The sequence below is a fragment of the Pongo abelii genome, chromosome 5 (assembly GCF_028885655.2).
Source record: "Pongo abelii isolate AG06213 chromosome 5, NHGRI_mPonAbe1-v2.0_pri, whole genome shotgun sequence".
Lineage (NCBI taxonomy): Eukaryota > Metazoa > Chordata > Mammalia > Primates > Hominidae > Pongo > Pongo abelii.
The window spans coordinates 16198550-16225962 of NC_071990.2; the positions used below are offsets into that span (position 1 = coordinate 16198550).

At 47.1% G+C, this 27413-nt stretch overlaps 1 protein-coding gene across 1 annotated transcript in view; it reads left to right on the forward strand.

Moving 5' to 3' along the window:
- GMPR (guanosine monophosphate reductase) overlaps positions 1-27413 on the forward strand; it is a 56742-nt gene that overhangs the window by 19184 nt on the left and 10145 nt on the right. The window contains 2 exon segments of the mRNA NM_001131713.1: positions 16416-16497; positions 20773-20879. Of these exon segments, the coding sequence (NP_001125185.1) occupies positions 16416-16497; positions 20773-20879 (189 nt within the window).

Sequence of the window (27413 nt, forward strand, 5' to 3'; positions counted from 1 at the left end):
TCAGCACAGGAATTTGTGGGGAACACAAGCATTCAGCCCATAGCACCCCAGAAGTCAGTGTGGGCACATGAGCTGAGTCACACTGGGGAAGTTGCATTCTTTCTGAATCTCACTTTCCTCACCTGTGAAAAGGAGATTGAGGATCCTCGTGGCTGAAGAATGACTCGGGCTCAGATGGGATGCTGTTTTGTAACAGTGCCGCCTTCACTAGCATTTGCTCATCTCTGGTGAGTGTCATCAAGGGCACATGCTCTGAGAACTGAGTCAGAGATGGAGAAGAAAGATGGAGAGTAATGTGGGGTTTGTTTTAAGAAGAGAGAGAAAATGTGTCACTCTGAAATGACAAGTGATAGCAGAAATGCATTAGTGCTCCCAAGCTGTCCATTACATTCTCCAAACTGGAGCTGCTGTGGGGTGTAGTTCACAGCTGGGCCTGCTGAGAACTGCGAGCTGCCTGTTGGACAGCCTAGAGAGCCTGCATGTCACCTCTGAAGGACAAAGACCAGGAAGGAGGGGGCTGGGTAAGACGAGGGAAAGGGTGTTGTTGCCAGTGCAGAACTTAGGAGTTGCTATGGGGGAGTTTACTGGGAGGGAGGAGATCGGTTCAGAGCTCCCACAGCTGTCTGGGAAGCCACCAACAGCGAGGCCCTCTCCAGCACCTGCTGGCTGGCTGGCCCAGGGGTATGTTTTCATTGCTCTTGTTGGTTTCCCCAGCAATGAACAGGAGACTTTGGCAAGGTAGGTGTTTATTCTTAAGCTGTTGTGTGTCTGCACTGACCCTTGAAATCTGTGATTCATTTGGAAACCTCCACTACTTTTATGTCCTTGGTTTTTGGTGTTTTTGAAACATAATTTCTTACGGCTTTTGGAGGCATTGTGAAGACGCATTCACATTTATCCAGTGTTTTGGAACTGAATGATGTAATATGAGGCCTGAGTGTTATGGAATGGAGTGTTATTACGATCGTTACAATACAGTGAACAGAAAGGATGCTCGCAAACGTTCCGGGAAGAAGCTGGCAGTTCCTGGCCTCTGCACCAGGAGTGAGGGCTTGTCGCTCCCTGCGCCCAGGTTCTCCTGGTTTTTATTTCTTGCCTTTTTTCATGCGCGTCCGTGTGAAGAGACCACCAAACAGGCTTTGTGTGAGCAACATGGCTGTTTATTTCACCTGGGTGCAGGCGGGCTGAGTCCGAAAAGAGAGTCAGTGAAGGGAGATAGGGGTGGGGCCGTTTTATAGGATTTGGGTAGGTAAAGGAAAATTACAGTCAAAGGGGGGTTGGGTTGTTCTCTGGCAGGCAGAGTGGGGGTCACAAGGTGCTCAGTAGGGGAGCTTTTGAGCCAGGATGAGCCAGGAGAAGGAATTTCACAAGACAGTGTCATCAGTTAAGGCAGGAACCGGCCATCTGGATGTGCATGTACAGGTCACAGGGGATATGATGGCTTAGCTTGGGCTCAGAGGCCTGACATTCCTGTCTTCTTGTATTAATAAGAAAAACAAAATGAAATAGTGGTAAAGTGTTGGGACAGTGAAAATTTTGGGGGATGGTATGGGGAGATAAAGGGCGATGTTTCTCAGGGCTGCTTCGAGCGGGATTAGGGGCAGTGTGGGAACCTAGAGTGGGAGAGATTAAGCTGAAGAAAGATTTTGTGGTAAGGGGTGATATTGTGGGACTGTTAGAAGAAACATTTGTCATTTAGAATTATTGGTGATGGCCTGGATACGGTTTTGTATGAATTGAAAAACTAAGCGGAATAAGAGAAGGAGAAAAACAGGTATGAAAGGTCTAAGAATTAGGAGGACCTAGGACATCTAATTAGAGTGCCTAAGGAAATTCAGTGTAGTCCTGTCAGCAAAGATTATTTATTTACTTCAAGAGTTAAGAGTGGCAGTTTGGGGATAGCACCAGGAGATATCAGCTGTGATGGCTTGGAGAAACAGTGTAAACTGGCAGTGTAAACAAGAGCAGGGCATGTATGAGTAGTTGAGAATGGTGAATAGGAGTATGACCAGACAGAAGATAGTAGGGATGACAAGTTTTTTTGGAGCACAGTCTAAGTTGGTCTGGTGTTTGGAATGAGACTGGGGCCTAATAAAAAGGAGCATCTATACAGGAGCTCAAATAGGCTATACTTTGTAGCATTCTGAGGATAGGTCTGACTTCTGAGAAGGGAAAGTGGTAAAAGTATTGTCCAGTCCTTTTTAAGTTGGTGGCTGAACTTGGTGAGGTGTGTTTTTAAAAGACTTTTAGTCCATTCTACTTTTCCTAAAGACGGAGGACCGTAAGGGATACAAAGGTTTCACTGAATACTAAGAGCCTGAAAAACTGCTTGGCTGATTTGACTAATAAAGGCTGGTCTGTTATCAGACTGTATAGAGGTGGGAAGGCTAAACTGAGGAATTATGTCTGCCAGAAGGGAAGAAATGACTGCGGTGGCCTTCTCAGACCCTGTAGGAAAGGACTACCTATCCAGTGAAAGTGTCTACCTGGACTAAGAGGTATTTTAGTTATCTGACTCGGGGCATGTTGAGTAAAGCTAATTTGCCAGTCTTGGGTGGGGGCAAATCCTCGAGCCTGATGTGTAGGGAAGGGAGGGGGCCTGAATAATCCTTGAGGAGTAGTAGAATAGCAGATGGAACACTGAGAAGTTATTTCCTTGAGGATAGATTTCTACGATGGAAAGAAAATGAGAGGTTCTAAGAGGCGGCGGGCTAGTGGCTTGTACTATAGCATAGCCTGCCTTTGCTGGTGTGTGGCGATTAGTCCTGGTGGAACTGCCACCAATAAATCAAGCGTGATCAGGGTGAGGAATGGGAAAGAAGGAAATATGGGGAAATGGGGTGAGAGTCAGGTGGATCAGAGAGATACGGTCATGGGGGTCAGGTGTGGTATCAGGAATAATGTGAGAGGCCAGATTGAAGTCCGGGCCAGGAACAATGGTAATTGTGGGACTTAACAAAGAGTGAGTACAGCTGAAGGAGCCAGGGAGCAGAAAGTATATGCGTCAGGTATGAGGAAGAAAATAGATTTTGGAAGTTATGAGAAATGTAGAGTAAGTTGAGCATAGTTTGTGATTTTGAGGGTCTGTAAAAGTATTAGGGCGGCAGCAGCCGCTGCATACAGACATGATGGCTAGGCTAAAACAGTAAGGTCAAGTTGTTTGGACAGAAAGGCTACAGGGTGTGGTCCTGGCTCTTATGTAAGAATTCTGACCGCACTAACCATGCCTAGGAAGGAAAGGAGTTGTTGTTTTGTAAGGGATTGAGGTTTGGGAGATTAATCGGACACGATCAGCAGGGAGAGCATGTGTGTTTTTATGATAATTATGCTGAGATAGGTAACAGATAAGGAAGAAATTTGGGCTTGACTGAAGTAATGGGGGCTGTCTGTGAAGCTTTGAGGCAGTACAGCCCAGGTGATTTGCTGAGCCTGATGGGTGTCAGGGTCAGTCCAAGTGAAAGCGAAGAGAGGCTGGGATGATGGGTGCAAAGGAATAGTAAAGAAAGCATGTTTGAGATCCAGAACAGAATAATGGACTGTGGAGGGAGGTATTGAGGATAGGAGAGTATATGGGTTTGGCACCATGGGGTGGATAGGCAAAACAATTTGGTTGATAAGGCATAGATCCTGAACTAACTTGTAAGGCTTGTCTGGTTTTAGGACAGGTAAAATGGGGGAATTGTAAGGAGAGTGTATAGGCTTTAGAAGACCATGCTGTAGCAGGCGAGTGATAACAGGCTTTAATCCTTTCAAAGCATGCTGTGGATGGGATATTGGTGTGGAGCGGGTAAGGGTGATTAGGTTTTAATGAGATGGTAAGGGGTGCATGATCTGTCACCAAAGAGGGAGTAGAGGTATCTTATACTTGTGGGTTAAGGTGGGTGGATACAAGAGGAGAACGCAAAGGAGGCTTTGGATTGGGAAGAAGGGCAGCAATGAGATGTAGCTGTAGTCCAGGAATAGTCAGGGAAACAGATAATTTAGTTAAAGTGTCTCGGCCTAATAAAGGAACTGGGCAGGTGGGGATAACTAAAAAGGAGTGCTTAAAAGAGTATTGTCTAAATTGGCACTAGAGTCGGGGAGTTTTAAGAGGTTTAGAAGCCTGGCCGTCAATACCTACAACAGTTATGGAGGCAAGGGAAACAGGCCCTTGAAAAGAAGGCAATGTGGAGTTGGATAGCCTCCGTATTGATTAAGAAGGGGACAGACTTACCCTCCATTATGAGAGTTACGCGAAGCTCAGTGTCGGTGATGGTCTAGGGGGCTTCCGAGGCGATCGGGCAGCGTCAGTCTTCAGCCGCTAAGCCAAGAAGATCTGGGAAGCAGTCAGAGAGCCTTGGGCCAGAGTTCCAGGGGCTCTGGAAGTGGCTGCCAGGTGAGTTGGACAGTCCGATTTCCAATGGGGTCCCCCACAGATGGGACTCGGCTTAGGAGGAATCCTGGGCTGCAGGCATTCCTTGGCCTGGTGGCCAGATTTCTGGCACTTGTAGCAAGCTCCTGGGGGAGGAGGTTCTGGAGGAACGCCTGGCCGCTGCGGTTCAGGCGTTTGGAAGTTCTTGTGTACTGGAGATGTGGCTGGGGTTTGTCTCACAGTGGAGGCAAGGAATTGCAACTGTTTTCTATTATTGTACACCTTGAAGGCGAGGTTAATTAAATCCTGTTGTGGGGTTTGAGGGCCGGAATTCAATTTTTGGAGTTTTATTTAATGTCGGGAGCAGATTGGGTAATAAAATGTATTTTGAGAATAAGATGGCCTTTTGACCTTTTAGGGTCTAGGGCTGTAAAGTGTCTCAGGGTTGCTGCCAAACGAGTCATGAACTGGGTTGGATTTTTATATTTGATGAAAAACAGCCTAAATGCTATCTGATTTGGGATAAAGAAAAAGGAGCATTAACCTTGACTATGCCTTTAGCTCCAGCCACCTTTTTAAGAGTAAATTGCTGGGCAGGTAGGGGAGGGCTAGTCACGGAACGAAACTGTAAGCTGGACCTGGTGTGAGGAGGGGAGGTGATAAAAGGACTATAGGGTGGAGGAGCGGAGGCTGAGGAAGAATTCGGACCTAGCTCGGCCTGACGAGGAGCAGCCTGGGGAGGAGGGGAGAGGTCAGATGGGTCTGTAGAAAAGGAAGATTAGAAAGACTCAGCGACGCTTGGGGTTGGGACTGAGGGGACAGGCGGGAGGGAAAGGAGGAAGATTTGGGACGAGTTGCATTGGGAACAGAGACTAGAGAGGGACTCGTGTGTAAAAGAATGCCTGGACGTCAGGCACCTCAGACCATTTGCCCATTTTACGACAAGAATTATTTAGATCTTATAGGATGGAAAAATTGAAAATGCCGTTTTCCGGCTATTTGGAACTACTGTCGAGTTTGTATTGGGGTCAAGCGGCATTGCAGAAGAAAATAAGACACTTAGATTTTAGGTCAGGTGAGAGTTGAAGAGGTTTTAAGTTTTTGAGGACACAGGCTAAGGGAGAAGGAGGAGGAATGGAGGGTGGAAGGTTGCCCATAGTGAAGGAAGCAAGCATAGAGAAAAGAGAGAGTAGAGACACAAAGGGAAGGGGTTCGGGGGTTGTAACCTTCCAGAAAAGCGGGAAAGGGGTTGGGGCGTGGAAATAAGGGGTTGGGGTGCAGAGATAAGAGGTCGGGGCGTGGAAATAAGGGATGGGGCGCAGAGATAAGAGGTCGGGGCGTGGAAATAAGGGATTGGGGCACAGAGATAAGAGGTTGGGGCGTGGAAATAAGGGATTGGGGCACATAGATAAGAGGTCGGGGTACAGAAATAAGGGATTGGAGCACAGAGATATAAGAGGTCGGGGCATGGAAATAAGGGATTGGGGCAAGGAGATACGAGGTTGGGGTACTTGCCCCTCCTAGAAAAGTGCGACTTGCCGTTAAGAGTGAAGGAGAAGGGGTTGGGGGTTTCTTGCCCCCCAGAAAGGCGGAGAAGGGGTGGAGACACGGAGAGAAGGGGTTGGGGTACTTGCCCCTTCCCCAGAAAAGCGGGACTTGCCGCTAAGGGTGAAGGACCAAGGCAGGCATCCCTGCGTGGTCTGACACCTCTGAAACCTAGGTGAATAATCAGACAGGTGTCCCTACCATGATTAAACACCAAGGGAAGGCTGCCTTCCCTAGTCTGTGACCGGCACCGGAGTTTTGGGTCCACAGATAAAACATGTCTCCTTTGTCTCTACCAGAAAATGAAAGGAACTGAAATTAAGGGAGAGATTGAAGTGTGGCACCAAGATTGAAAGGAGAAAGAGGCTGAGGGATAGTGAGGGAGGTTGGAGAAGAGAGTAAAAAGGCCGCTTACCAGATTTGAAATTGGTGAGATGTTTCTTGGGCTGGTTGGTCTGAGGACCTGAGGTCATAGGTGGATCTTTCTCACGGAGCAAAGAGCAGGAGGACAGGGGATTGATCTCCCAAGGGAGGTCCCCCAATCCGAGTCATGGCACCAAATTTCATGTGTGTCCGTGAGAAGAGACCACCAAACAGGCTTTGTGTGAGCAACATGGCTGTTTGTTTCACCTGCATGCAGGCGGGCTGAGTCCGAAAAGAGAGTCAGTGAAGGGAGATAGGGGTGGGGCCGTTTTATAGGATTTGGGTAGGTAAAGGAAAAAGGGGGGTTGTTCTCTGGCGGGCAGGAGTGGGGGTCACCAGGTGCTCAGTGGGGGAGCTTTTGAGCCAGGATGAGCCAGGAGAAGGAATTTCACAAGACAATGTCATCAGTTAAGGCAGGAACAGGCCATTTTCACTTCTTTTGTGGTGGAATGTCATCAGTTAAGGCAGGAACCGGCCATCTGGATGTGTATGTGCAGGTCACAGGGAATATGATGGCTTAGCTCGGGCTCAGAGGCCTGACACCTTTCACCTAAGACGGGCCTTGCCACATAGGGTTAGGAGACGCAGGGATTTTTAGAGAACACCTTTGGCAGAAAAGGTCCTATTGAGGGGCTGGCTGATTGAAGAGTATACCAAGTCCTGTGGCCATTTGCCTGGTGGCTTTCAGGGCGGAAAGAGAATAATGTGTTCTCGGGTACATTCTCAGTACTGTGGAAAAAGGCACTAGCACAGACTAGGCACTTCTTTTTTAAAAAAAAGTTTGTAGAAATAGAATATTGCAGTGTCAACCAGGCTGATCTCAAACTCCTGACTTCAAGCAATCCTCCTACCTCTGCCTCCTGAAGTGCTGAAATTACAGGCATGAATCACCATACCTGGCCAGAACTTCTTTTCTAATAACAAATCTTTGAGTAGAGGTAATAGCACCTACTTTTGTTGATGTGAAACTTAGTCGTAGAGAGCTCAGGAAGCCTTCTGAGGGTTACACCACTAGTGATAGCTGGACTTGGCATTCAGGGCCAGGTGGCTTGCCTGAGCCTGCAGATTTTTGCTGTTGTCCCCCACATGCCACCAGTTCAGGCTGGCTGGTGAGAGGTGAAGCCAGCTTGACTTTCTGGGTCGAGTGGGGACTTGGAGAACTTTTCTGTCTAGCTAGAGGATTGTAAATGCATCAGTCAGTGCTCTGTGTCTAGCTAAAGGTTTGTAAATGCACCAATCAGCACTCTGTGTCTAGCTAAAGGATTGTAAATGCTCCAAACGGCACTCTGTAAAAAGGCACCGAGCAGCGCTGTGTCTAGCTAAAGGTTTGTAAACGCACCAATTAGCACTCTATAAAAACGCACCAATCAGCACTCTGTAATATGGACCAATCAGTGCTCTGTAAAATGGACCAATCAGTAGGATGTGGGTGGGGCCAAATAAGGGAATAAAAGCTGACTGCTGGAGCCAACCCTGCTAACTGTTCCCGTCATTTTCTACGCTGTGGAGGTGTTCTTCGTTTGCTTGCTGCGGCTTGCTCTTTGGGCCCACACTGTGTTTGTGTGCAGTTTCACTTTTGAAGTCAGTGAGGTCACGAACCTGCCCTCCAGGAGAAAGGAACAATTCTGGATGCGCCACCTTTAAGAGCGGTAACATTCATGGTGAAGGTGTTTGGCTTCACTGCTGAAGTCAGCGTAGACCACGAGTGGGAGAAACGAACAACTCCCGACAGGCTACCTTTAATAGCTGTAACACTCACTGCGAAGAACGGACATCTCCGCGTGCACCACCTTTGAGAGCTGTGACACTCACTGTGAAGGTCTGAGGCTTTATGAAGTCAGCGTAGACCACGAACCCAGGATGAGGAATGAACAACTGTGGGTGTGCCACGTTTAAGACTTGTAACGCTCTCTGCGGAAAAGGTAGCACGTCTGACGTGCCACCTTCAAAGAGCTGTAACACTCCCTGCGGAAAAGGTAGCACGTCTGACGTGCCACCTTCGAAGAGCTGTAACACTCCCTGCAGAAAAGGTGGCACGTCGGACGTGCCACCTTCGAAGAGCTGTAAGTAACACTGCCTGCGGAAAAGGTGGCACGTCGGACGTGCCACCTTTCAAAGAGCTGTAACACTGCCTGCGGAAAAGGTGGCACGTCGGACGTGCCACCTTTCAAAGAGCTGTAACACTGCCTGCGGAAAAGGTGGCACGTCGGACGTGCCACCTTTCAAAGAGCTGTAACACTCCCTGCGGAAAAGGTGCCACGTCGGACGTGCCACCTTTCAAAGAGCTGTAACACTCCCTGCGGAAAAGGTGGCACGTCGGACGTGCCACCTTTCAAAGAGCTGTAACACTCCCTGCGGAAAAGGTGGCACGTCGGACGTGCCACCTTTCAAAGAGCTGTAACACTCCCTGCGGAAAAGGTGGCACGTCGGACGTGCCACCTTTCAAAGAGCTGTAACACTCCCTGCGGAAAAGGTGGCACGCCGCACGTGCCACCTTTCAAAGAGCTGTAACACTCCCTGCGGAAAAGGTGGCACGTCCGACGTGCCACCTTTCAAAGAGCTGTAACACTCCCTGCGGAAAAGGTGGCACGCCGCACGTGCCACCTTTCAAAGAGCTGTAACACTCCCTGCGGAAAAGGTGGCACGCCGCACGTGCCACCTTTCAAAGAGCTGTAACACTTCCTGCGGAAAAGGTGGCACGTCCGACGTGCCACCTTTCAAAGAGCTGTAGCACTCCCTACGGAAAAGAGCTGTAACACGGCTGGGCGCGGTGGCTCACGCCTGTAATCCCGGCACTTTGGGAGGCCGAGGTGGGCGGATCACAAGGTCAGGAGATGATGACTATCCTGGCTAACACGGTGAAACCCCATCTCTAGTAAAAATACAAAAAAAGAAAAAAAAATTAGCCGGGCGCGGTGGCGGGCGCTTGTAGTCCCAGCTACTCGGGAGGCTGAGGCAGGAGAATTGCATGAACCCGGGAGGTGGAGCTTGTAGTGAGCCGAGATCGCGCCACTGCACTCTAGCCTGGGTGAAAGCGAGACTCTGTCTCAGAAAACAAACAAACAAAAAAAGAGCTGTAACACTCACTGCGAAGGTCTGCGGCTTCATTCCCGAAGTCAGCAAGACCACGAACTGTCCAGGAGGAACGAACAACTCCGGACGTGCCACCTTTAAGAGCTGTAATACTCATAGCAAAGGTCTGCGGCTTCACTCCTGAAGTCGGCAAGACCATGAACCCACCAGAAGGGAGAAACTCCGGACACATCTGAACATCTGAAGGAACAAACTCCAGACACGCCATATTTTAAGAATTGTAACACTCACTGCAGCCAAAGGTCTGCAGCTCCAGCGAGACCAAGAACCCACTGGAAGGAATCACTTCCGGGCACACTGGGACTTGGAGATCGTGTGTTGGCTCTGGGAGATGCTTTTGTGCTGGTGGCTCTTTCTGACCTGGTCTGCAGGAAATAGATACCTGAGATCTAATCTGTTCAGATTAGATAGAGGCCAAGCTCTACTCCCCTGGGGCAATGCCGTGTCAGCTGCTGCGGGCAGATCTCCGGGAGCCATGGGCTGGATCTCCAGGGCGGGACCCTGACATTTCCATGCATGACTGATGGCTCATTGACCTGCCCACATTCTTCCTCAGGGTTCTGAGCCACACAGACGTTCCGCTCTACGCCTCTTCACAGAGAGGCGGACACTGAATGTTCCTTGAAGGCTTGGGGCAGGTCTGGGGCCTTACCAGTCGAGTGTGCCTCCCCTGAGGTACAAGGGGTGTTTATGGCTGAGAGCACCTCTCAGTCCGTGTTCCCTGGATTTTCTGTATTCACCCACTTTCTGGAACCATGGCTGAAAGCTACGAAGGTGATGTTCTCTGAAGAGTCACATAATAAACTCAGTTTAATGCGGCTGTTTCCTGGATAGCAACTATTTTTCCATGGGCAGGTAGTGGGACATTTTCCACGTTCGTGGGAACAGTCACTGGGGTTGATACTCCTCTTTGTTGTTGTTGAGATGGAGTCTCACTCTGTTGCACAGGCTGGAGTGGGGTGGTGCAATCTCGGCTCACTGCAGTCTGCCTCCCAGGTTCAAGTGATTCTCCTGAGTAGCACACCTGGTTAATTTTTTGTATCTTTAGTAGAGACGAGGTTTTGGCATATTGGCCAGGCTGGTCTCTAACTCCTCACTGCAGGTGGTACACCTGTCTCAGCCTCCCAAAGTGTTGGGATTACAGGCATGAGCCACCGCGCCTGGCGATCAATGTTTCTCTTTCTATGTTAGGGGTTGGCACATCACAGCTTGTGGGCCAAATCTAGCCGCCTGCTGCCTGTTTGCCAACCCTTGCCTTTTATCATTCTATGGAAAGGATTTTTCTTGCAAGAGGACCCCAGAAAAACCAGTAAAAAGTGGGTGAAGAAGTTACTGTTTAATGGGTACAGAATTTTAGTTTGAGATGATTAAAAAGTTCCAGAGATGGATAATGGTGATGGTTGTACAACAGTGTGAGTGTACTCAATGCCACTGAACTGTACACCTAAAAACTTATTTACTAACAAATTTTATATTAAATTTAAAATAAAATGAATTTTATTTTAAATTAAAAATTTTAAATAAATTTAAATTTTTTATTTATTTTTAGGTGTACAGTTCAGTGGCACTAAGTCCCTTCACGAAAAAATAAAAATAAAAATTTAAAAAACAAATTTTATTTATATTTTGTATGTGTAAAATTTACACCTGGTAAATTTTATGTGTATTTGACCACAATTACAAAAAAACTAAAAAGAATGGGTAAAGGAGCAATATACAGAAAGTACTCTTAAATGGAGGGACTAACATTTATAAAGCACCACCAAGAGCTGGGCCCTGTGCTAAGAATTTGAGAGAACTTTCTTTGTAAACCTTTTAAGAACTAAAAGTGGGTATATCCACCCCGATTTTATAGCAGGATAAATGGAGACTCTGGTTGAACTGATTTGCTCAAAAGTACCCAGTAATGAGGGAGGTCTAGCATTCAACCCCAGATCTTTCTGAACTTATTTTGCCATAGATGTTGAGGCCTAAAGGAAAGCTGGAAAAACTGGGGCAAAGCAGTTTTTGTTTTTATTTTTGCCCAGAGACCTTTTGTCATTAGTTCTGTTCAGGCTGCAATAACAAGATACCATAAACTAAATAGCTTATATTATAAAAATCAGAAGTTGGCCTGGTGTGGTGGCTCATACCTGTAATCCTACCACTTTGGGAGGCCAAGATAGGCAGATTGCTTGAGCCCAGGAGTTTGAGACCAGTCTGGCCAACATGGAGAAACCCCATCTCTACTAAAAATACAAAAAATTATCTGGGCGTGGTGTCACATGCCCGTAGTCCCAGCTACTCGGGAGGCTGAGGTGGGAGGATCACCTGAGCCTGGGAAGTTGAGGTTACAGTGAGCTGTGATTGCACCATTGCACTCCAGCCTGGGTGACAAAGTGAGACCCTGTCTCAAAAATAAATAAATAATACAAATCAGAAGTTTATTTTCACAGTTCTGAAGGCTGGGAAGTTCAATATCAAGGCAGATTCGGTATCTGGTGAGGGCCGGCTTCCGGGCTCATAGATAGATGGCCATCTTTTCATTGTCATCTCATGTGGATCTCTCTCAGTCCTCTCTTAGAAGGCCACTAATCCCATTGTTGAGGGCTCTGCCCCCATCACCTACCTAATTCACCTCCCCAAATCCCCACCTGCTAATATCACCACCTTGGGAGTAAAGATTTCAACACTTTAATTTTGGAGGGACGTAAACATTCAGACCATACCAACTTTTTAAAAAATGGTACAAAAGTACTTGAAGTCTTGGCTTGGCCACTTTTTATGTCTTTTTCATGACCTTCAACCTCTCCTTGACACAGAGGAGCAATTGTTGCCTTCCAGAGCATGGGGGAGCCCCAAACATGCTTGGCTTCGCTAGGAAGAGGGGTTGCCTATCAGAAGCCTCCATCTGCCTGCCTCAGTGTTCTGGACAAGGGTTCACTGCTTCCATGTTGTCATGGCTGCCCAAGACATGAACCTGTATGAACTGCCTGGGTGACTGAGCCTGCTGTGCTGCTACTCACAGTCCCATTCTGACAGTCCTGTATCCGCTCCACACCCAAGGTGCTTCATGACAAGATAAAGTAGACTCCTCACTTAATCACTCTGACCAGCTGCTTCCTGGCCCCTGTTATCACACCCCATTCCCAGAGGCTGCTGGACGGCACACCAGGGACTTCACTAAATCCTGACCCCACTCCTGTCATATTCTCATTTCTGATTTGTCTTTTCCTCTTTTCCCTTATTTTGCCCTTCTTGATTTCAAACTTGAATTGACAGCTTTTTGTTCCTGCCAATGGAAACTCCCCCGTCCTCCTGGAAGCATTCTTGCTGTGCTGTCCCTCATGGTTGAGGCATTTCATAATCACTTTGGGTTTTTCCAGACAGTGGCAGTGACCACATTTGGACCATGGACAGATTCAGCAGCCACACAGGTAGCTGATGGGATGGAGGGACATTTGCACAAGCTTCTGGGTTACTAAAGCAGTGTCAGCATTCTTGATGTTTTTAAGCTGACTTTGGCCAGTTGAGGTGGCTCATACCTGTAATCCCAGCACTTTGGGAGGCAGAGGTGGGGGGATTACTTGAGGCCAGGAGTTAGAGACCAGCCTGGGCAACATAGCAAGACCCTACCTCTGTTTTAAAAATAATTAAATAAGTAAGTAGAACTTACTTTGACTCTACCTGGTTGTACCTGGTACGTCTATGGTGAGCTGACTTGAATTAATCTATTTTGTCTAAAGTAGCCCCTTAAAAATAAAATCGTTTGTAGGTGGCGCCAGATTGGGGAAAAGAAATCCATATTGAAAATGAAATTGTGGCCGGGCGCAGTGGCTCATGCCTGTAATCCCAGCACTTTGGGAGGCTGAGGCAGGCAGATTGCTTGAGCTCAGGGGCTTGAGATCAGCCTACGCAACAAGGCAAAACTCTAATACAAAAATTAGCCAGGCATGGTGGCACATACTTGTAATCCCAGCTACTTGGGAGGCTGAGGCAGGAGAATCGCTTGAGCCTGGGAGGTTCAGGCTGCAGCGAGCCATGTTTGTGCTATTGCACTCCAGTCTGGGAGACGAGAGTGAGACCCTGTCTAAAAAAGAAAAAGAAAAGAAAACAAAATGTGTGGTGGGCTTAGAGTAGCTTCTCTAAAGTTTTTGTGGTTTTGTTTGGTTGTTTAGCAAGTCAGCCACTGGGGAAGAACTGGAGCTCGCGCCCTGCTTCTTAGGCTCCTGTTAGGTTCTCTGTCAGGGACAGAGCTCATGCTGTTCCTCACACTATAAAAAACAAAACTAAACACTCCTGCCCCTATTTAATTATAAAAGTAACACACTTTCTAGTATAAAATCTAGAAAAGATTAAAGAAGAAACAATAAAAGTTTGATAATCTCTTCACCTAGACATCATCTGTTAGCATTTTGGTGTATTTTTTCATACACACATACACTTTTTTTTAATAACAAAATTGAGATCTTTCTATTTCTCCCAACATTATACTAAAAGCATTTAAGCATTTTTCCCACGCTGTTAAACCACTCTTAGGCTGGGTGTGGTGTCTCACACCTGTAATTGCAGCACTTTGGGAGGCCAAGGTGGGCAGATCACCTGAGGTCAGGAGTTTGAGACCAGCCTGGCCAACTTGGCGAAACCCCATCTCTACTAAAAATACAAAAATTAGCCGGGCAGGGGGAGTGTGTGCCTGTAATACCAGCTACTAGGGAGGCTGAGGCAGGAGAACCACTTGAACCTGGGAGGCGGAGGTTGCAGTGAGATCATGCCACTGCACTCCAGTCTGGGTGACAGAGCAAGACTCCGTCTCAAAAGCAAAACAAAACAAACAAAAAAACACTCTTAAAAACATCACATGGTTGGGTCATAAATTGTTGGATCATTCCATTTTGGGGAATATATTTACAGTTCTGTACTGTTACAGATAATACATCTTTGTAGTTAAATGTTTGTCCACACTTATGATTATTCCCTTGGCAGAGAATCTTAGAAGAATTATTGAATACAAGGAAGCGCATATTTCTTTTATATGGACAAGTTGCTTTCTGGGAAAACTCATACTACAATAAATTTTCCCAGAAGAGAGATTCCGTCTGATGTTTTCTCTTTAGTATTTACTGTTTACAACTATTGATAATTTGTTAAGTGAAAAGTAGTACCTCATTGGTACCTTAGTTTACATTTGGTTATTCGGGAGGTTGAACACTTTTTCCATTTTTCTCAGCCACTTTTATTTCTTTCAGTAGTGTGTTCATGTCCTTTGGCACTTACTCTGTGAGGTGTTAGCGTTTTTCTTACAGGTTTGTAAGAGCTCTTATTATGTTAAGGATGATAACCCTTTGTCAAAATTGTAGATATTTTTCTCTATCTGGTTATTTGTTGATTGTATGAATATCTGTGTTTACGTGTATTTAAGTTTTTTTTCTTTTTTTTAACATAGAGACAGGGTTTTGCCATGTTGCCCAGGCTGGTCTTGAACTCCTGGGCTCAAGCAATCCACTTACCTCAGCCTCCCAAGTGTTGTGGTTATAGGCGTGAGCCACTGCACTTGGCCAAGTTTTTAGTTTTTATGTAGACAGCTCTGTCATTATGTTTTTTCACTTTTATGCTTATTGAAAGTATTCAAGGTTTCCTTCTGAATTTGGGGACTATAACTTTAATTTTAATTCTTTAATCTACCTCTAGTCCTCTTTCTGGGCCATCTGTGATTTTTCCATTGTCAGCTACTGTTTGGATTAAAGCTTTGAGCCCTCCTCATCACCTTTTCCCCACATCCTTTTATATGAAGTTAAAAGTCATTTTGTCTGCGTTAAAAAAGAAAAATTCCCTCTGGGAAGCAATTCAGAGAGAAGACACTTGGACTTCAGTGCAAAAAACATGGGTGGAATGAGTAAGGATTCATTTTGCAAAATATGACTTTGCACAGTTGTGAAAACTCAGCCAGGGCATCTTGCCAAGTATCCTATATACCGGCTGAAGAATCCACAGGGCAGTGAGTTGTAATAAAAAGGGCTATTTTTGCACTCCTGCACTCCTGCAGTGAAAGAACTTGTACTATTTCCAAACCAGACACATCCTTCTAGTTGATAGATTCTGCCACTTCCTGGAGGCTTGTGTGTTCTTAGGCCAAAGCTTCATGTTCTGTAAACTGAACACGTGCTGATGCTATGTGGTCCATGAGGGCTCACTGCCTTTTCCTGTCTAGATGGGAATCCCAGCCCTAGAGAGTGGGGCACACTGCGATTTTCTTAACTGTGTTTTCTAATTCTGACTCTCTGGGGTTCTATAGAGATTCTTCAGGGGTTTTGCAAACTGTGAAACATTTTTTTGCCCAACACTGAAGATTTTAATTACCAAGAGAGTGTTTCATTGCTGACTTTTTGTATTTGGGGTCCCTCTAAGATTTTTTTCTTTTTTTTTTTTTTTTTTTTTTTTTTGAGACAGAGCCTCGCTCTGTCGTCCAGGCTGGAGAACAGTGGCGCCATCTTGGCTCACTGCAACGTCTGCCTCCCAGGTTTAAGCGATTGTCCTGCCTCAGCCTCCTGAGTAGCTGGGACTACAGGCATGCGCCACCAGGCCCAGCTAATTTTTGTATTTGTAGTAAAGACGGGGTTTCACCATGTTGGCCAGGATGATTTTGATCTCTTAACTTCATGATCTGCCTGCTTCGGCCTCCCAAAGTACTGGGATTACAGGCGTGAGCCACCAAGCCCAGCCCCCTCTAAGATTTTTGTTGTTGTTGTTGATTGCTGAGATGTCTGAAAAGCCCTGACCTGGACACTCTAAGATCTCTTCTAGTTCTTAAATCATATAATGCTGTATCTTCTCATGCCAACAGCTCACCCAAGGGGCCTTTCCCAAAAGTGGTCTCCAGGTATGAAATTTTGTGTTCCTTTTTTGTCCCCCAGCTGCCTGGTGGCTTTAGGATATGCACATCCTCGTGCTCAGGTGTGGGGTTCCTCACCTTTATACCAGCAATAGTAGTTCATGATCATGAGCTGTATTCTTTCTGTCTCAGGCAGGGAACGTGGTGACAGGAGAAATGGTAGAAGAGCTTATTCTTTCCGGAGCAGATATCATCAAAGTGGGAGTTGGACCAGGTAAGACTTGTTAGGAGCACAGCAGAGGACATGTGTGGGGAAGAGTGGGATCTGGGGCTTGTGGGGATTGCAGATCACTGGAAGGGGATGCATGAATGACTCATTCACAGATATTTAAAGCATGCTTTTTCTGGAAGCATAATTGAGCTTCTCGGGGAAGCCCCTGATGAAAAGTATTGTTGAGCTGCTTTTTGATGCCCCCAGGGACCTTCTAAATTATGGTTACAATATATGGATGTGGTCAGAATATGAGGGCTTGGTTTCAGAACCAATGTGGAATAATGTAGATTTCACTAATGACCCCATACACCTTGAAGAGGAAGGTGATAGGTGAAGAATCTGTAGAGACAGTTAATAAACATGAATTACTCCAGTTTATGTGAATGTTTGAGGGACCCCAACATTGCAAATAAGCTTGCAGTGATGAGGCCACATTAGAACTTGACCCATGGCCTAGGTAATGAGCACCTTTGGCTCCTCACCTGATATGTATTAGATGTAGATTTTGCCCATGTTCTTCCCCCAGGCATGCTTTCTTAGGACCACCCATTGGCATCTTAAGCAGAAGAATGAGGTAGAGCCTTCTGTCCTTGTCATGGATGGTGCCATTTTCTCATGGGGCAGAGTTACTGTTCGCTTTCCTTCTTTGCCATGCTTGAAGATGAGCTGCCATGTTTTAAATTCATCCATGCACATCCAGTATTAACCAGACACTAAAATTGAGGAGCAAGAAAGAAGATGCACATTTTCACTTGGGACTAAAAAACAGCAAAGATTTTTCAAAAGAATCTCACACCCAAATGACACTACCAAAAAAGGAAGCAAACCTAAACCAATATGAGAGGAATCTATGGGAAAACGCACAGCTGGGAGGCGCAGGACACGCTGTTGAGCTGTGACTTGGCTCCGTGATCAGCCTGAGGGAATTGGATGTGTATGAAGAGAATATTAGGAAGAAGAGCCCTGTAGATTCATAAAAATACCCAAGCTTTTAACATACAGGGAGATTTTCAGGGTTAAGTTTTTCACATTGCCACTCATTTAAGCCAGTTAATAATGTATTCTGAGCAAATGGGAAGAGGTCTTTACTGAGTATCTACCATTATTGAAAAGGCAAAGAAAGGATAAGGCCTCGTTCTTCCTTGCCAGGCTGCCTCCTCTTAGGGCAGGCTGTAATAGACAGACTGATAATAGAACAAAATAGGCTAATAGACTAGGAAGACTCTTTTTAGTCCCAAAGGCAGGGACACTCACTAGTCATCTGTTTAATCAGAAATATGGGCCTCATGCGGTGGCTCACGCCTGTAATCCCAGCACTTTGGGAGGCCAAGGTGGGTGGATCGCTTGAGCCCAGGAGTTTGAGACCAGCCTGGGCAACATGGTGAAACTCTGTATCTACTAAAAATAGAAGATAAAAATTAAAAAGTAGTCAGGCACACTGGCATGCACCTGTAGTCTCAGCTACTTGGGAGGCTAGGGTGGGAGGATCACCTGATCCTGGGAGGTGAAGGTTGCAGTAAGCTGAGATCGCGCCACTGCACTCCAGTCTTGGTGATAGAGCAAGACCCTGTCTCAAGAGAAAAAAAAAGGAAATATTGAACGTTCACTAGCTACCATTGTGTTGGGCGGGTGCTGTACAGGATGTGAAGGTGTGTGAGAAGCTTCTTGGCTCTCAAAACTTTTTTTTTTGAGACAGTCTTGCTCTGTTGCCCAGGCTGGAGTGCAGTGGTGCAATCTCAGCTCACTGCAACCTTCGCCTCCCAGGTTCAAGTGATTCTTCTGCCTCAGCCTCCCAAGTAACTGGGATTACAGGCATGTGCCACCACGCCCGGCTAATTTTTTGTACTTTTAGTAGAGACGGGGTTTCACCATGTTGGCCAGGCTGGTCTCGAACTCCTGGCCTCAGGTGATCTGCCCGCCTTGGCCTCCCAACGTGCTGGGATTCCAGGTGTGAGCCACCATGCCTGGCCCTCTCAAAGCTTTTCTAGATGTGATCTCGAACATTTACTACACTTGTTTTCTTCTTGCACATCTCTGTGTCTGCATTCTATTTCCCCAGAAGCTGGATTGTCCTTCTGCTCTCACTGTCTCTCCCCACTCCCCTGGCTGTCTGTGTAGAACAGATATGACCAAAGAGAATAAGGGGCTTTCTCTGAGCCCAATGCATGGGAGCTACTTCTTTAAATTGTTTGGAGACCATATTTAAGTCTCACACATTCTTTATGGTAAAAACATTGCGTATTACATATCTAAATGATAGCATTATTGGATGTCTATTGATTGATAGATTTCATTCATTATTGAGCAACTCCTGGGAATTGGGAAAAAGCATCAGAAATGGATTCCCTGCTACTCTAGTCAGGAGAAAATATGCACCAACTTCTTCTTTCACCTGGGTGTTAATCAAAACCGCCTGTGTGTTATTTGAAGCTTCTTCCTTGGCTGTTTCCAAGAAAGGCAATTGGTCTACCCTTTATAGAGCCCTCACTACTATCAGAACCCCAGGCCTACTGCAGCTGCGGCCCCCACCCCCGGATCTAGCAATTGAATGGGAGAGGAGGAGAAAAGCCGAGGCTGAACCGGAGGTTAAACCTTTTATTCTGCCGTGCACAACGTCCGGTTGCAGGGCGGGGGGAAGGCGCCTTCGTGGGAATGAGACTTGTTGGCTCCGGGACTGTGAATGACACATAGCAGGACACAGGGAGCTACAGGACTTCTGTGGACTCTGCCCCACAGCTGATGCAGGAGAGGGGCTTGCCTTGTCTCTCCTGGTTTCTCTGCTAAATCCAGGCCTGGGGAACACAGACACACTTCTCTGTCTGATCTTGTCGTTAAAGACCCCTGGCAGAAATTAGCATCCTATAAGGTGGTGCCGGCCAGGAGCCAGAGAGGAGGCTGGGCCTCAAAGCATCCCACCCCCAGGTCTGGTGGGAGGGAGGAGTTCACTTCCACCTTTACCCTGTGCCCAGAGCGCCCTCTCGTGCACACAAGACCTCCGGGAGGGGCTGAGTGAGTGGCAGTGGAGACAGGGATGTGGGTGACTCATTCATTCTTGAGTCCACACATTCTTTCAGTGACTATTTATAGTGCCTTATTGTATATGAGGCACTATTCTCAGCACCTGATAACAACAGCGAATGTCCATGGAGCCGACCACCCAGTAGAGAAGACAGAACCTTAACATTCTCACACAGATCCTGATTGAAATGCCTCTTTTGAAACTGTGATGAACAACTCCCCTGGGGCAGTGACATTTAAGAAGCTGGAAAGATGAGAAGGGTTTGGCTAGGTGGTCTGGTACAGAGGGGAGTGTCCAAGAGAGAGAACATTGTGTACAGAGTCCCTAAGGTGGGAAGAAACTTGCCCCATTGGAGAAGCAGTTGGGAGGGAGGGGAGCAGGTGGAGCTTGATTCTGCTGATCTGGGCAAAGTGGGGTACTGTGGCGGCACCGGGAAGCTTGAATAAGGGGAGGTATGATAAAGAGGTCAGAGTGCGACTTGGCCTGGACCTAACTGGGAGAACAACCAGGACTAGGGATGACCGTGGGACAGGCAGGCAGGAGGGTGCTGGTGTGAGCCCTGCCCTGGAAGTGAACCTCGGGCTAGGCTGCAAGGGACTTGAGGTGGGGCAGCCAGGAGGGAGATGGACAAACGGCTGGGCCCTGTGGAGCACAGAGCTGAGTGAGCAGGTGAGGGTGTGGAGGGTGTGGTGCTGCAGGCCAGGCCCTGGGCCAAGTGGTATCCCTCCCTGTGCCATTTGTTCTCTGCCACAATCCCAGGAGGTTGTGTTTCTCTTTGGATTTTACAGGCCAGGCAGTGAGGCTTAAGAGAGGTGAGTCATTTGACAAAGGTTGAAGGTAAAGAAGCTAGGAGGCTGTGGGAGGCTTCTGAGAGGTACTTTAAAGCAGAGTGTAGATTTGTAGAAAGGTGGAAAGGAGTGGGTGTTTAAGTGTGGAAAGGTCAGTGCGTGGCTATTGCATGGGAGCCGATGCCACAGGGAGGAGTGGCAGTGACAGGTGCATGGTAGAGGGGAAGGCGATGTCTGGGACATCAGCCAGCGACAGTGATAAGGACCAGAAGGGGTGCATGGCCAGGCGGTGTGGTTTACAGCGACCTCCATCGTGCAGATGGGGCAGCCTGTTCCCCACATCTCCTCTGCCACAGAGGTTCACCCTGGTCACTAGAGCAGGGCTGCAAAGGTGATGGGGGCGCATTTCATGTCACAGTCTTCTCATGTATAACCATCTCTTTGGGGGCAACTTCTTTCTCTGTGCAGGTTCTGTGTGCACCACCCGCACCAAGACAGGAGTGGGGTACCCCCAGCTGAGTGCCGTCATTGAGTGTGCTGACTCTGCCCACGGCCTGAAGGGCCACATCATCTCTGTGAGTCTCCACCTGGGGCAGGGGCTGGGGTGTCTTGGGAGGCCCCTGCTCCCTCGCTGCTCTTCTTCCACTGGCTGAGCATCTTGTGGGCATGGGAGGGAGCTGGAAACTGTGGTCACAGCACTGACATTCAGCAGAAACAGAGGCCCTGCTGCCCACGGATTCCACAGTGATAGTGGCAGGTCTGGTAGGCAGAAGCCATATGAGCAGGTGGGTGGTCCATCCGATGAGGGATGCACAGGGTAGACCAGGCCACAGCTTGCCAGAACAGTTGTAACAAAGCCCCACAGACTGGGGGCTTAAATTTCAGTATCTCACCATTCTGGAGATGAGAAGCCCAACATCAGGGTGTTGGGGGGGCCACGCTCCCTCTCAGGGCCCCAGGGAAGGGTCTGTTCCAGGCCTCTCTGACCTTCTGCTGGTTCCTTAGCTTGTGGCGTCCTCTCTGTGTGTGCGTCTCTGTGTGCAAACATCCCCTTTTCCTGAGGATACTAGTCCTTTCGGATCAGGGGCCACCCTCCTCCAGGATGTCCTCATCTTAACTGATGACATGTCCATTGTCCCTGTTTCCAAATAAGGTCACATACTGAGATGCTAGGGGTTAGGATGGCAACATGCGAGTTTTTGGGGGGACCCAGTTCAACCCATAACAGGCCACGTATCCCATATTCAGGGTCAGGGAAGGTTTCCTGGCGTGTAATAGAGAGACCTGGTGGTTGAAAAGGAATTTTTCAGATGAGACGAAAGAAGGGAACAGAAAAGCACTGGGGAACCAAATCTCAGTCACTGCATCTGGGGCGAGTGACCTGAGAGGGGCAGGCATGAGGGGCAGCAGGAGATAAGCTTGAGGGCAAGTATGGACAAGAGCTGTGGGATCCAGCTTTAAGGATGGGACTTCTCCAAGAGCACTAGGGAGCTATTGCAGAGGTCTGAGCAGGAGAGTGCCCAACTCACGGCCTTGGGGCGGATTGAAAGGGGCAAAATAAAAAAGAGAGCCCAGCTGGGACAGCGTTAGTAATTCAGGGGGGAGGTGACTGTGCCCTGCAGCAGGCTTGAGAGCTATCTCCAGAATTGACTGACATTTGGGAGGCAGAATTAAACAAGTGTCGGCAATGGAGTTGGTGCTTGGGGGGCACTGGAGAAGGAGAAGGAGGAGCAAGGCTGTGGCTGGCTCACGTGCTGGCTCACCTGGAAGATGGCTGCGAAGGAAGAGGTTCGGGGCTGGTGTGGTGTTCACTATGGCACGTGTCTGTTGATTTTGAGGTGCTTGAGGAGCATCAGAAGGGAAATTGCACATGAGGCATTGTGTTCATGGTTGGAGACCTGGCAGCTTTTAGCCCATAGATGATGAGAGTCTTGGGAATGGTGCTCAGGTAACAACTGAAGCTAGGATCAAGGTCTTTCACTCGCTGTTCAGTGCAGATTGCCTGGGCTCCTTCTAATGCCTCATCCAAGTTTTTCACCCACCCATCCATTCATCCAGCAAGTATCTATTAAGCATCTACTGTGATAGTATCTAAAATAAGTGGTCAAAGGTTTATTGGTTAATGACAGAGTTCTAAGACCCTCCACTCAATACCCTTTGCCCCAGTGAACAAATTAATATCCATTTATTGAGCAACTAGTGTGTAAACGGCTGACATAGAACTGTCGGTCTACATTTGCTAAGAGGTTATTCAACTCACGGGAGCGGCCAGGCAGTAGTACCGTTCCGCGGTATGTCAGTGGTTCTCAAATCCTGAGTGCAGCCTTGTCTGAGTCTGGCTGCATGAGGATCACCAGAGAGGCTTTTACAAATCAACATTCCAGGACCCCATCCTAGTGAACGGGCTTTTTCAGAGGTTGGTCCCCAAAATCCCCGTATGTAATTAGTCCTGTCTCCATTACCTAATAATGTTAACCATTGAGCATCTCCATCAAGTCAAAACTTGGACCCTATATCGTAAGTGTTGAATGACCACTATTTCCAAAGTAGTGGAGTTCTGATTAATAAAGTTTTACTCTGAACATATTCTGAGATCCTTATGTCTTTCTAGAAACTTCAAACTTGCTTAGTTTACAGGGCTGTTTGGCCAAAGATTGGTGGTAGGTAGGGTGGGGTGGAGGCTCTGTGTGCCCCAGAGGTGAATCTGATTGGAAATAAACTTAGCTTCTCTTTACACAGTATCACCTAATTTATAGTGTATCTCAGCAGTTCTCTTAAGCGTGATGCCCAGACCAGCAGCAGCAGTATCAACTGAGAACTTGTTAGAAATTCTTGGGCCCCACCATCCACGTGACCTACAGAATCAGAACTCTGCAGGTGAAGCCCAGGAACCTGTTTTAACAGGAGCCCTCCAGGTAGTTCTGATGTCCTCTCAAGTGTGAGACCCGCTGGCTTATAGAGTATAGGCTCAGCATACACTGGCGGAGTGAGTGTTCCTGAACTAGGTCTCATCTGCTGGTACCCAAGGCAGCAACTTCTCTGAATTTAACAGTTAGGGACAATGACATCCCAAGCCTGGGGCACTGGTGCAGTAGGAAGGTAGCACTTCTGATCTTGCTTGTGTTCTCTGAGGTTCTTTTTTTTCTTTTTATTTTTTACTTTTTTATTTTATTTATTTTTTATTTTTTTGAGATGGAGTCTTGCTGTATCGCCCAGGCTGGAGTGCAGTGGCACGATCTCGGCTCACTGCTAGAACACCTCCCGGGTTCAAGCGATTGTCCTGCCTCAGCCTCCCGAGTAGCTGGGACTACAGGCACGCACCACCACACTCAGCTAATTTTTTTTTGTATTTTTAGTAGAGGCAGGGTTTCACCATGCTGGCCAGGCTGGTCTCGAACTCCTGACCTCATGATCCGCCCGCCTCAGCCTCCCAAAGTGCTGGGATTACAGGCGTAAGCCACCGTGCCCGGCCTCCGAGTTTCCTTTTACATCAATGCTGAGAGGTCTCCTAGATGGGGTTAGGAGTTCCATTTAGCCGGAAAAGCAAATGAATGGACTTAGTAGAATTTGGACCCTTGCCCTCAGCTGAGTCCTTGTAAGCAGCTGAGTGTCTTGGGGTTCAGAGCAGCCATTGCCCCCACACTCCCTTTGTCTAACAGGGCACGGGCACCTTTCTGTCACTTGCCAGTAGCCCTGAACCTGCTGGAAACCCACCAGTTGTTTTGGATCCTGCCACTTGGTGCAATTTCCTTCCAGCTTTATCCTTCCAGCAAATAAAGGGTCCCATTTTACCCTTTATTTGCTGAATTAGCACATCGGTGCCATTGAAGTTCAAAGGAAGCCACAACATGGTGTCTGTTCAGCATGTGCTGACACCCAAGAGGCTGGGCTTCAGTCGTGTTTCTGTTGTGGCCCACATGGGCTTCAGAGAGGCAGAGAGAGGAAAAATTCAGGATACTTCCTGCATAGGTGAAGATTAAGGTGGGACCAGTTAATTTTTTGTTGTCACACCATTATTTAGAAATACCTAAACAAATTCAGTCAAATAATTAATGTTTTTTTTTTTTTGAGTCTGGAAAATTTTCCCAACAAAATATGTTTAACCTAGGAAAAGTTAGAAATGCAAATAAACGTAAAAAGGAAAATAAGATAGCAGTAATGCTATCATCTTAAGATAACCACTGGTTCTAAACTTGTTTTTCCATTTTTATAGCTGTGTGACCTTAGGAGAGTTGCTTAACCTTTCTGAGCCTCTTCCCACCCCCCCCCCACCCCCTCACCCCCCCACCCCCCTGCTTCAGGTTCATGAGTTTGAATGGAAAAATGACTTTTAAGTTCATAATAGTTGCTGGTTCTTAGTAGGTGACTGACTTGAACTCCTTTCTCTGCCTACTCCATGTTTGCCATCACCATCCTTCCTTTGTTTTAGGAATCAGCAAGTATTTTTCTTTTTTGTTTTTTCATTGTCAGTATTCAACATAATGTGAGCAAGTATGTTATTTTTTCTTTTTCTTTTTCTTTTTTTTTTTTTTTTTTGAGACAGAGTCTTGCTTTGTCACCCATGCTGGAGTGCAGTGGCATGATCTCGGCTCACTGCAACCTCTGTCTCCCAGGTTTAAGTGATACTCCTGCCTCAGCCTCCCGAGTAGCTGGGATTACAGGCACACGCCACCACACCCAGCTAATTTTTGTAGTTTTAGTAGAGACGGGGTTTTCACCATGTTGGCCAGGCTGGTCTTGAACTCCTGACCCTAGGCGATCTGCCCGCCTTCGCCTCCCAAAGTGCTGGGATTACAGGTGTGAGCCACCGTGTCTGGCCTGAGCAAGTATTTTTAAGCAAAAGAGGCAGGCTGACAATTCACAAGTTATTATCATTCATGTCCTGTGATGCCATTTGTACTTAAATATAATGTTAACTCTTTTGGAAAAACAAAAAAAGGACTCCTTGTACATTACTGCTTTGAATACTTGCACAGAACAAAATACTAGCCTAAATGTTGTTGTTTTTAACAACTTTTCAGCAGCTATGAATGTTTATGTGTGAAGATACATGTATGTCTTAGATTGCTGGAGCTACTCTGCTTCCCGAGAACATGAAAGGACACTTTGAACACTTTTGGAAATATAAGCAGTAGCAGGAAGTAGACTGCCTTGTCTGTCCTAAGGCATCATGTAAAGTTGGACTGCTCTTGGTTAAATGTACAACCATTAACCACATATGGTTGTTTGGTCTACGCTGACCCATTTCACAAGTGCACATACAAAAGCACCCTGTGAGCGGATGACGCCGTAAATATGATTTCCTCTTTGCAATACGCCATACAATTGTATTAACTGTGGATCTCTTGGCCCATCCTGGGAAGAGAAAGGCTGATTTTCTTGGGGTCCCAGTGGCACAGGGCTCCTGATTCAGGCCTCATCACTGACTACAGTAATATGAAATTTTCAGGACACCACAGGAGACACAAATGAGTGAACAAAAGAGTGATTTTTTTAAAAGTCATACATGTGTAGGACTTATTTTAATGGGAGCATGAGTTTATTTAATGTGTTTGAGGCCAGAAGCGTGAAACACTGTGTAGAGCTGGTTTTGATAAAGGGATAAAGCACTTTAAAATTAATTGGCAGGGCAAGCGAAGGGCATTTTGAGGTTGTACCTTTGAAAGGTAAAGTAAATAAATATGCCAGGATTTTGAAGCATTAACAAGGGGTATAGAGCCACAAGCCCTGTCCCTGTCTTCACACAGTGGGCTTGGGCCAGATAACATACGGCAAGACCACCTCTGAAATAATATTGTCAGTGCTCTGTGGCCCTCTGGGGGTCAGAGAAGCCATGTATGAATAACACATTTGATTGAGGAAATAACTGTGGTCAGTAAATGTTTGTAAAGAAAAGGTCCAGCCTTCACACTTGACCTTTTGATCAGAGCTGCAAAGAAGTAGTGAAACAGTATTGGAGTTCTAGCTCCTGGAGTGACAGGCCTCATTGGTAGACAGAGAAAGGGGACTGAATCACAGAGACCCTGTGTTCTCAGTTTGAGATGTTCTTCACAAGGTGTTTCATCCCATTTCCCTGCCCTCCAACTCCAGAGGTGCATGTACCTTCCTGCAGATTGTAACACAGGGTAGCCTGGGTACCCTGTCTTTTCTCTACTCCTTCCCAAAGTGGGTTCCACCTTCTGCGGACAGGTGCTTCCCTCTGAGGCCCTGCTGTTTCTCCTAGACCAACACTTAGCTTTGGGCTGTGTCACCATCACGTGAGCCCTGACACTGTTGCCGTCTCCCCTTGCACCATGGCTTTCGTGACTCTCCCTGGGTGTCTGGCTGCTGCTCCAGCGTACTGTTGCTGTCCTTTTGCCCCTTGAATTGCACCCAGGCTACATTAGGAATAGCAGGTAGCAGCCTGGGCATTTGGTGTCTTGTGTTTGTAAGAAAATGCAGCTAGCAGCTGGGTGCGGTGGCTCACGCCTATAATCCCAGCACTGTGGGAGGCCGACGTGGGCGGTTCACCTGAGGTCAGGAGTTCGAGACCAGCCCGGCCAATGTGGCGAAACCCCATCTCTACTAAAAGTACAAAAATTAGCCAGGCTTGGTGGTGGGCACTTGTAATCTAGCTACTCAGGAGGCTGAGGCAGGAGAATTGCTTGAACCCAGAAGGCAGAGGTTGCAGTGAGCCGAGATCACGCCATTACACTCCAGCCTGGGCGACAAGAGTGAGACTTTGTCTCAAAAAAAAAAAAAAGAAAAGAAAATTCAGCTAGCTCTGCATCCTAGAAGACTTGTACTGTGTGGCTGGTGTTTAAACATTACCCCCAACAGCTGAACCTTCCTGGGCAGCCCAAGATAACAGACTGGCCCTGCTATGCATTAAACCAGCCCAAGTGTGGTCTGCATGGGCAGTGTGGGTGGAAAAACAGATGTTTGATTTTAAGGTAACTTTGTACCATACATGAGGAATAGGAGACATGGAGGTACCTGGAAAGATAAAAAGATTAACTCAATGTCCTTTTCTTGGCTCTTACAAGAATTCAACCCTTGTACTAAATAAATCTCACCTCACACCAGGCAGAGAGGGAAAGGTGACTTCTGAGTGAGAATGAGCGTGGACA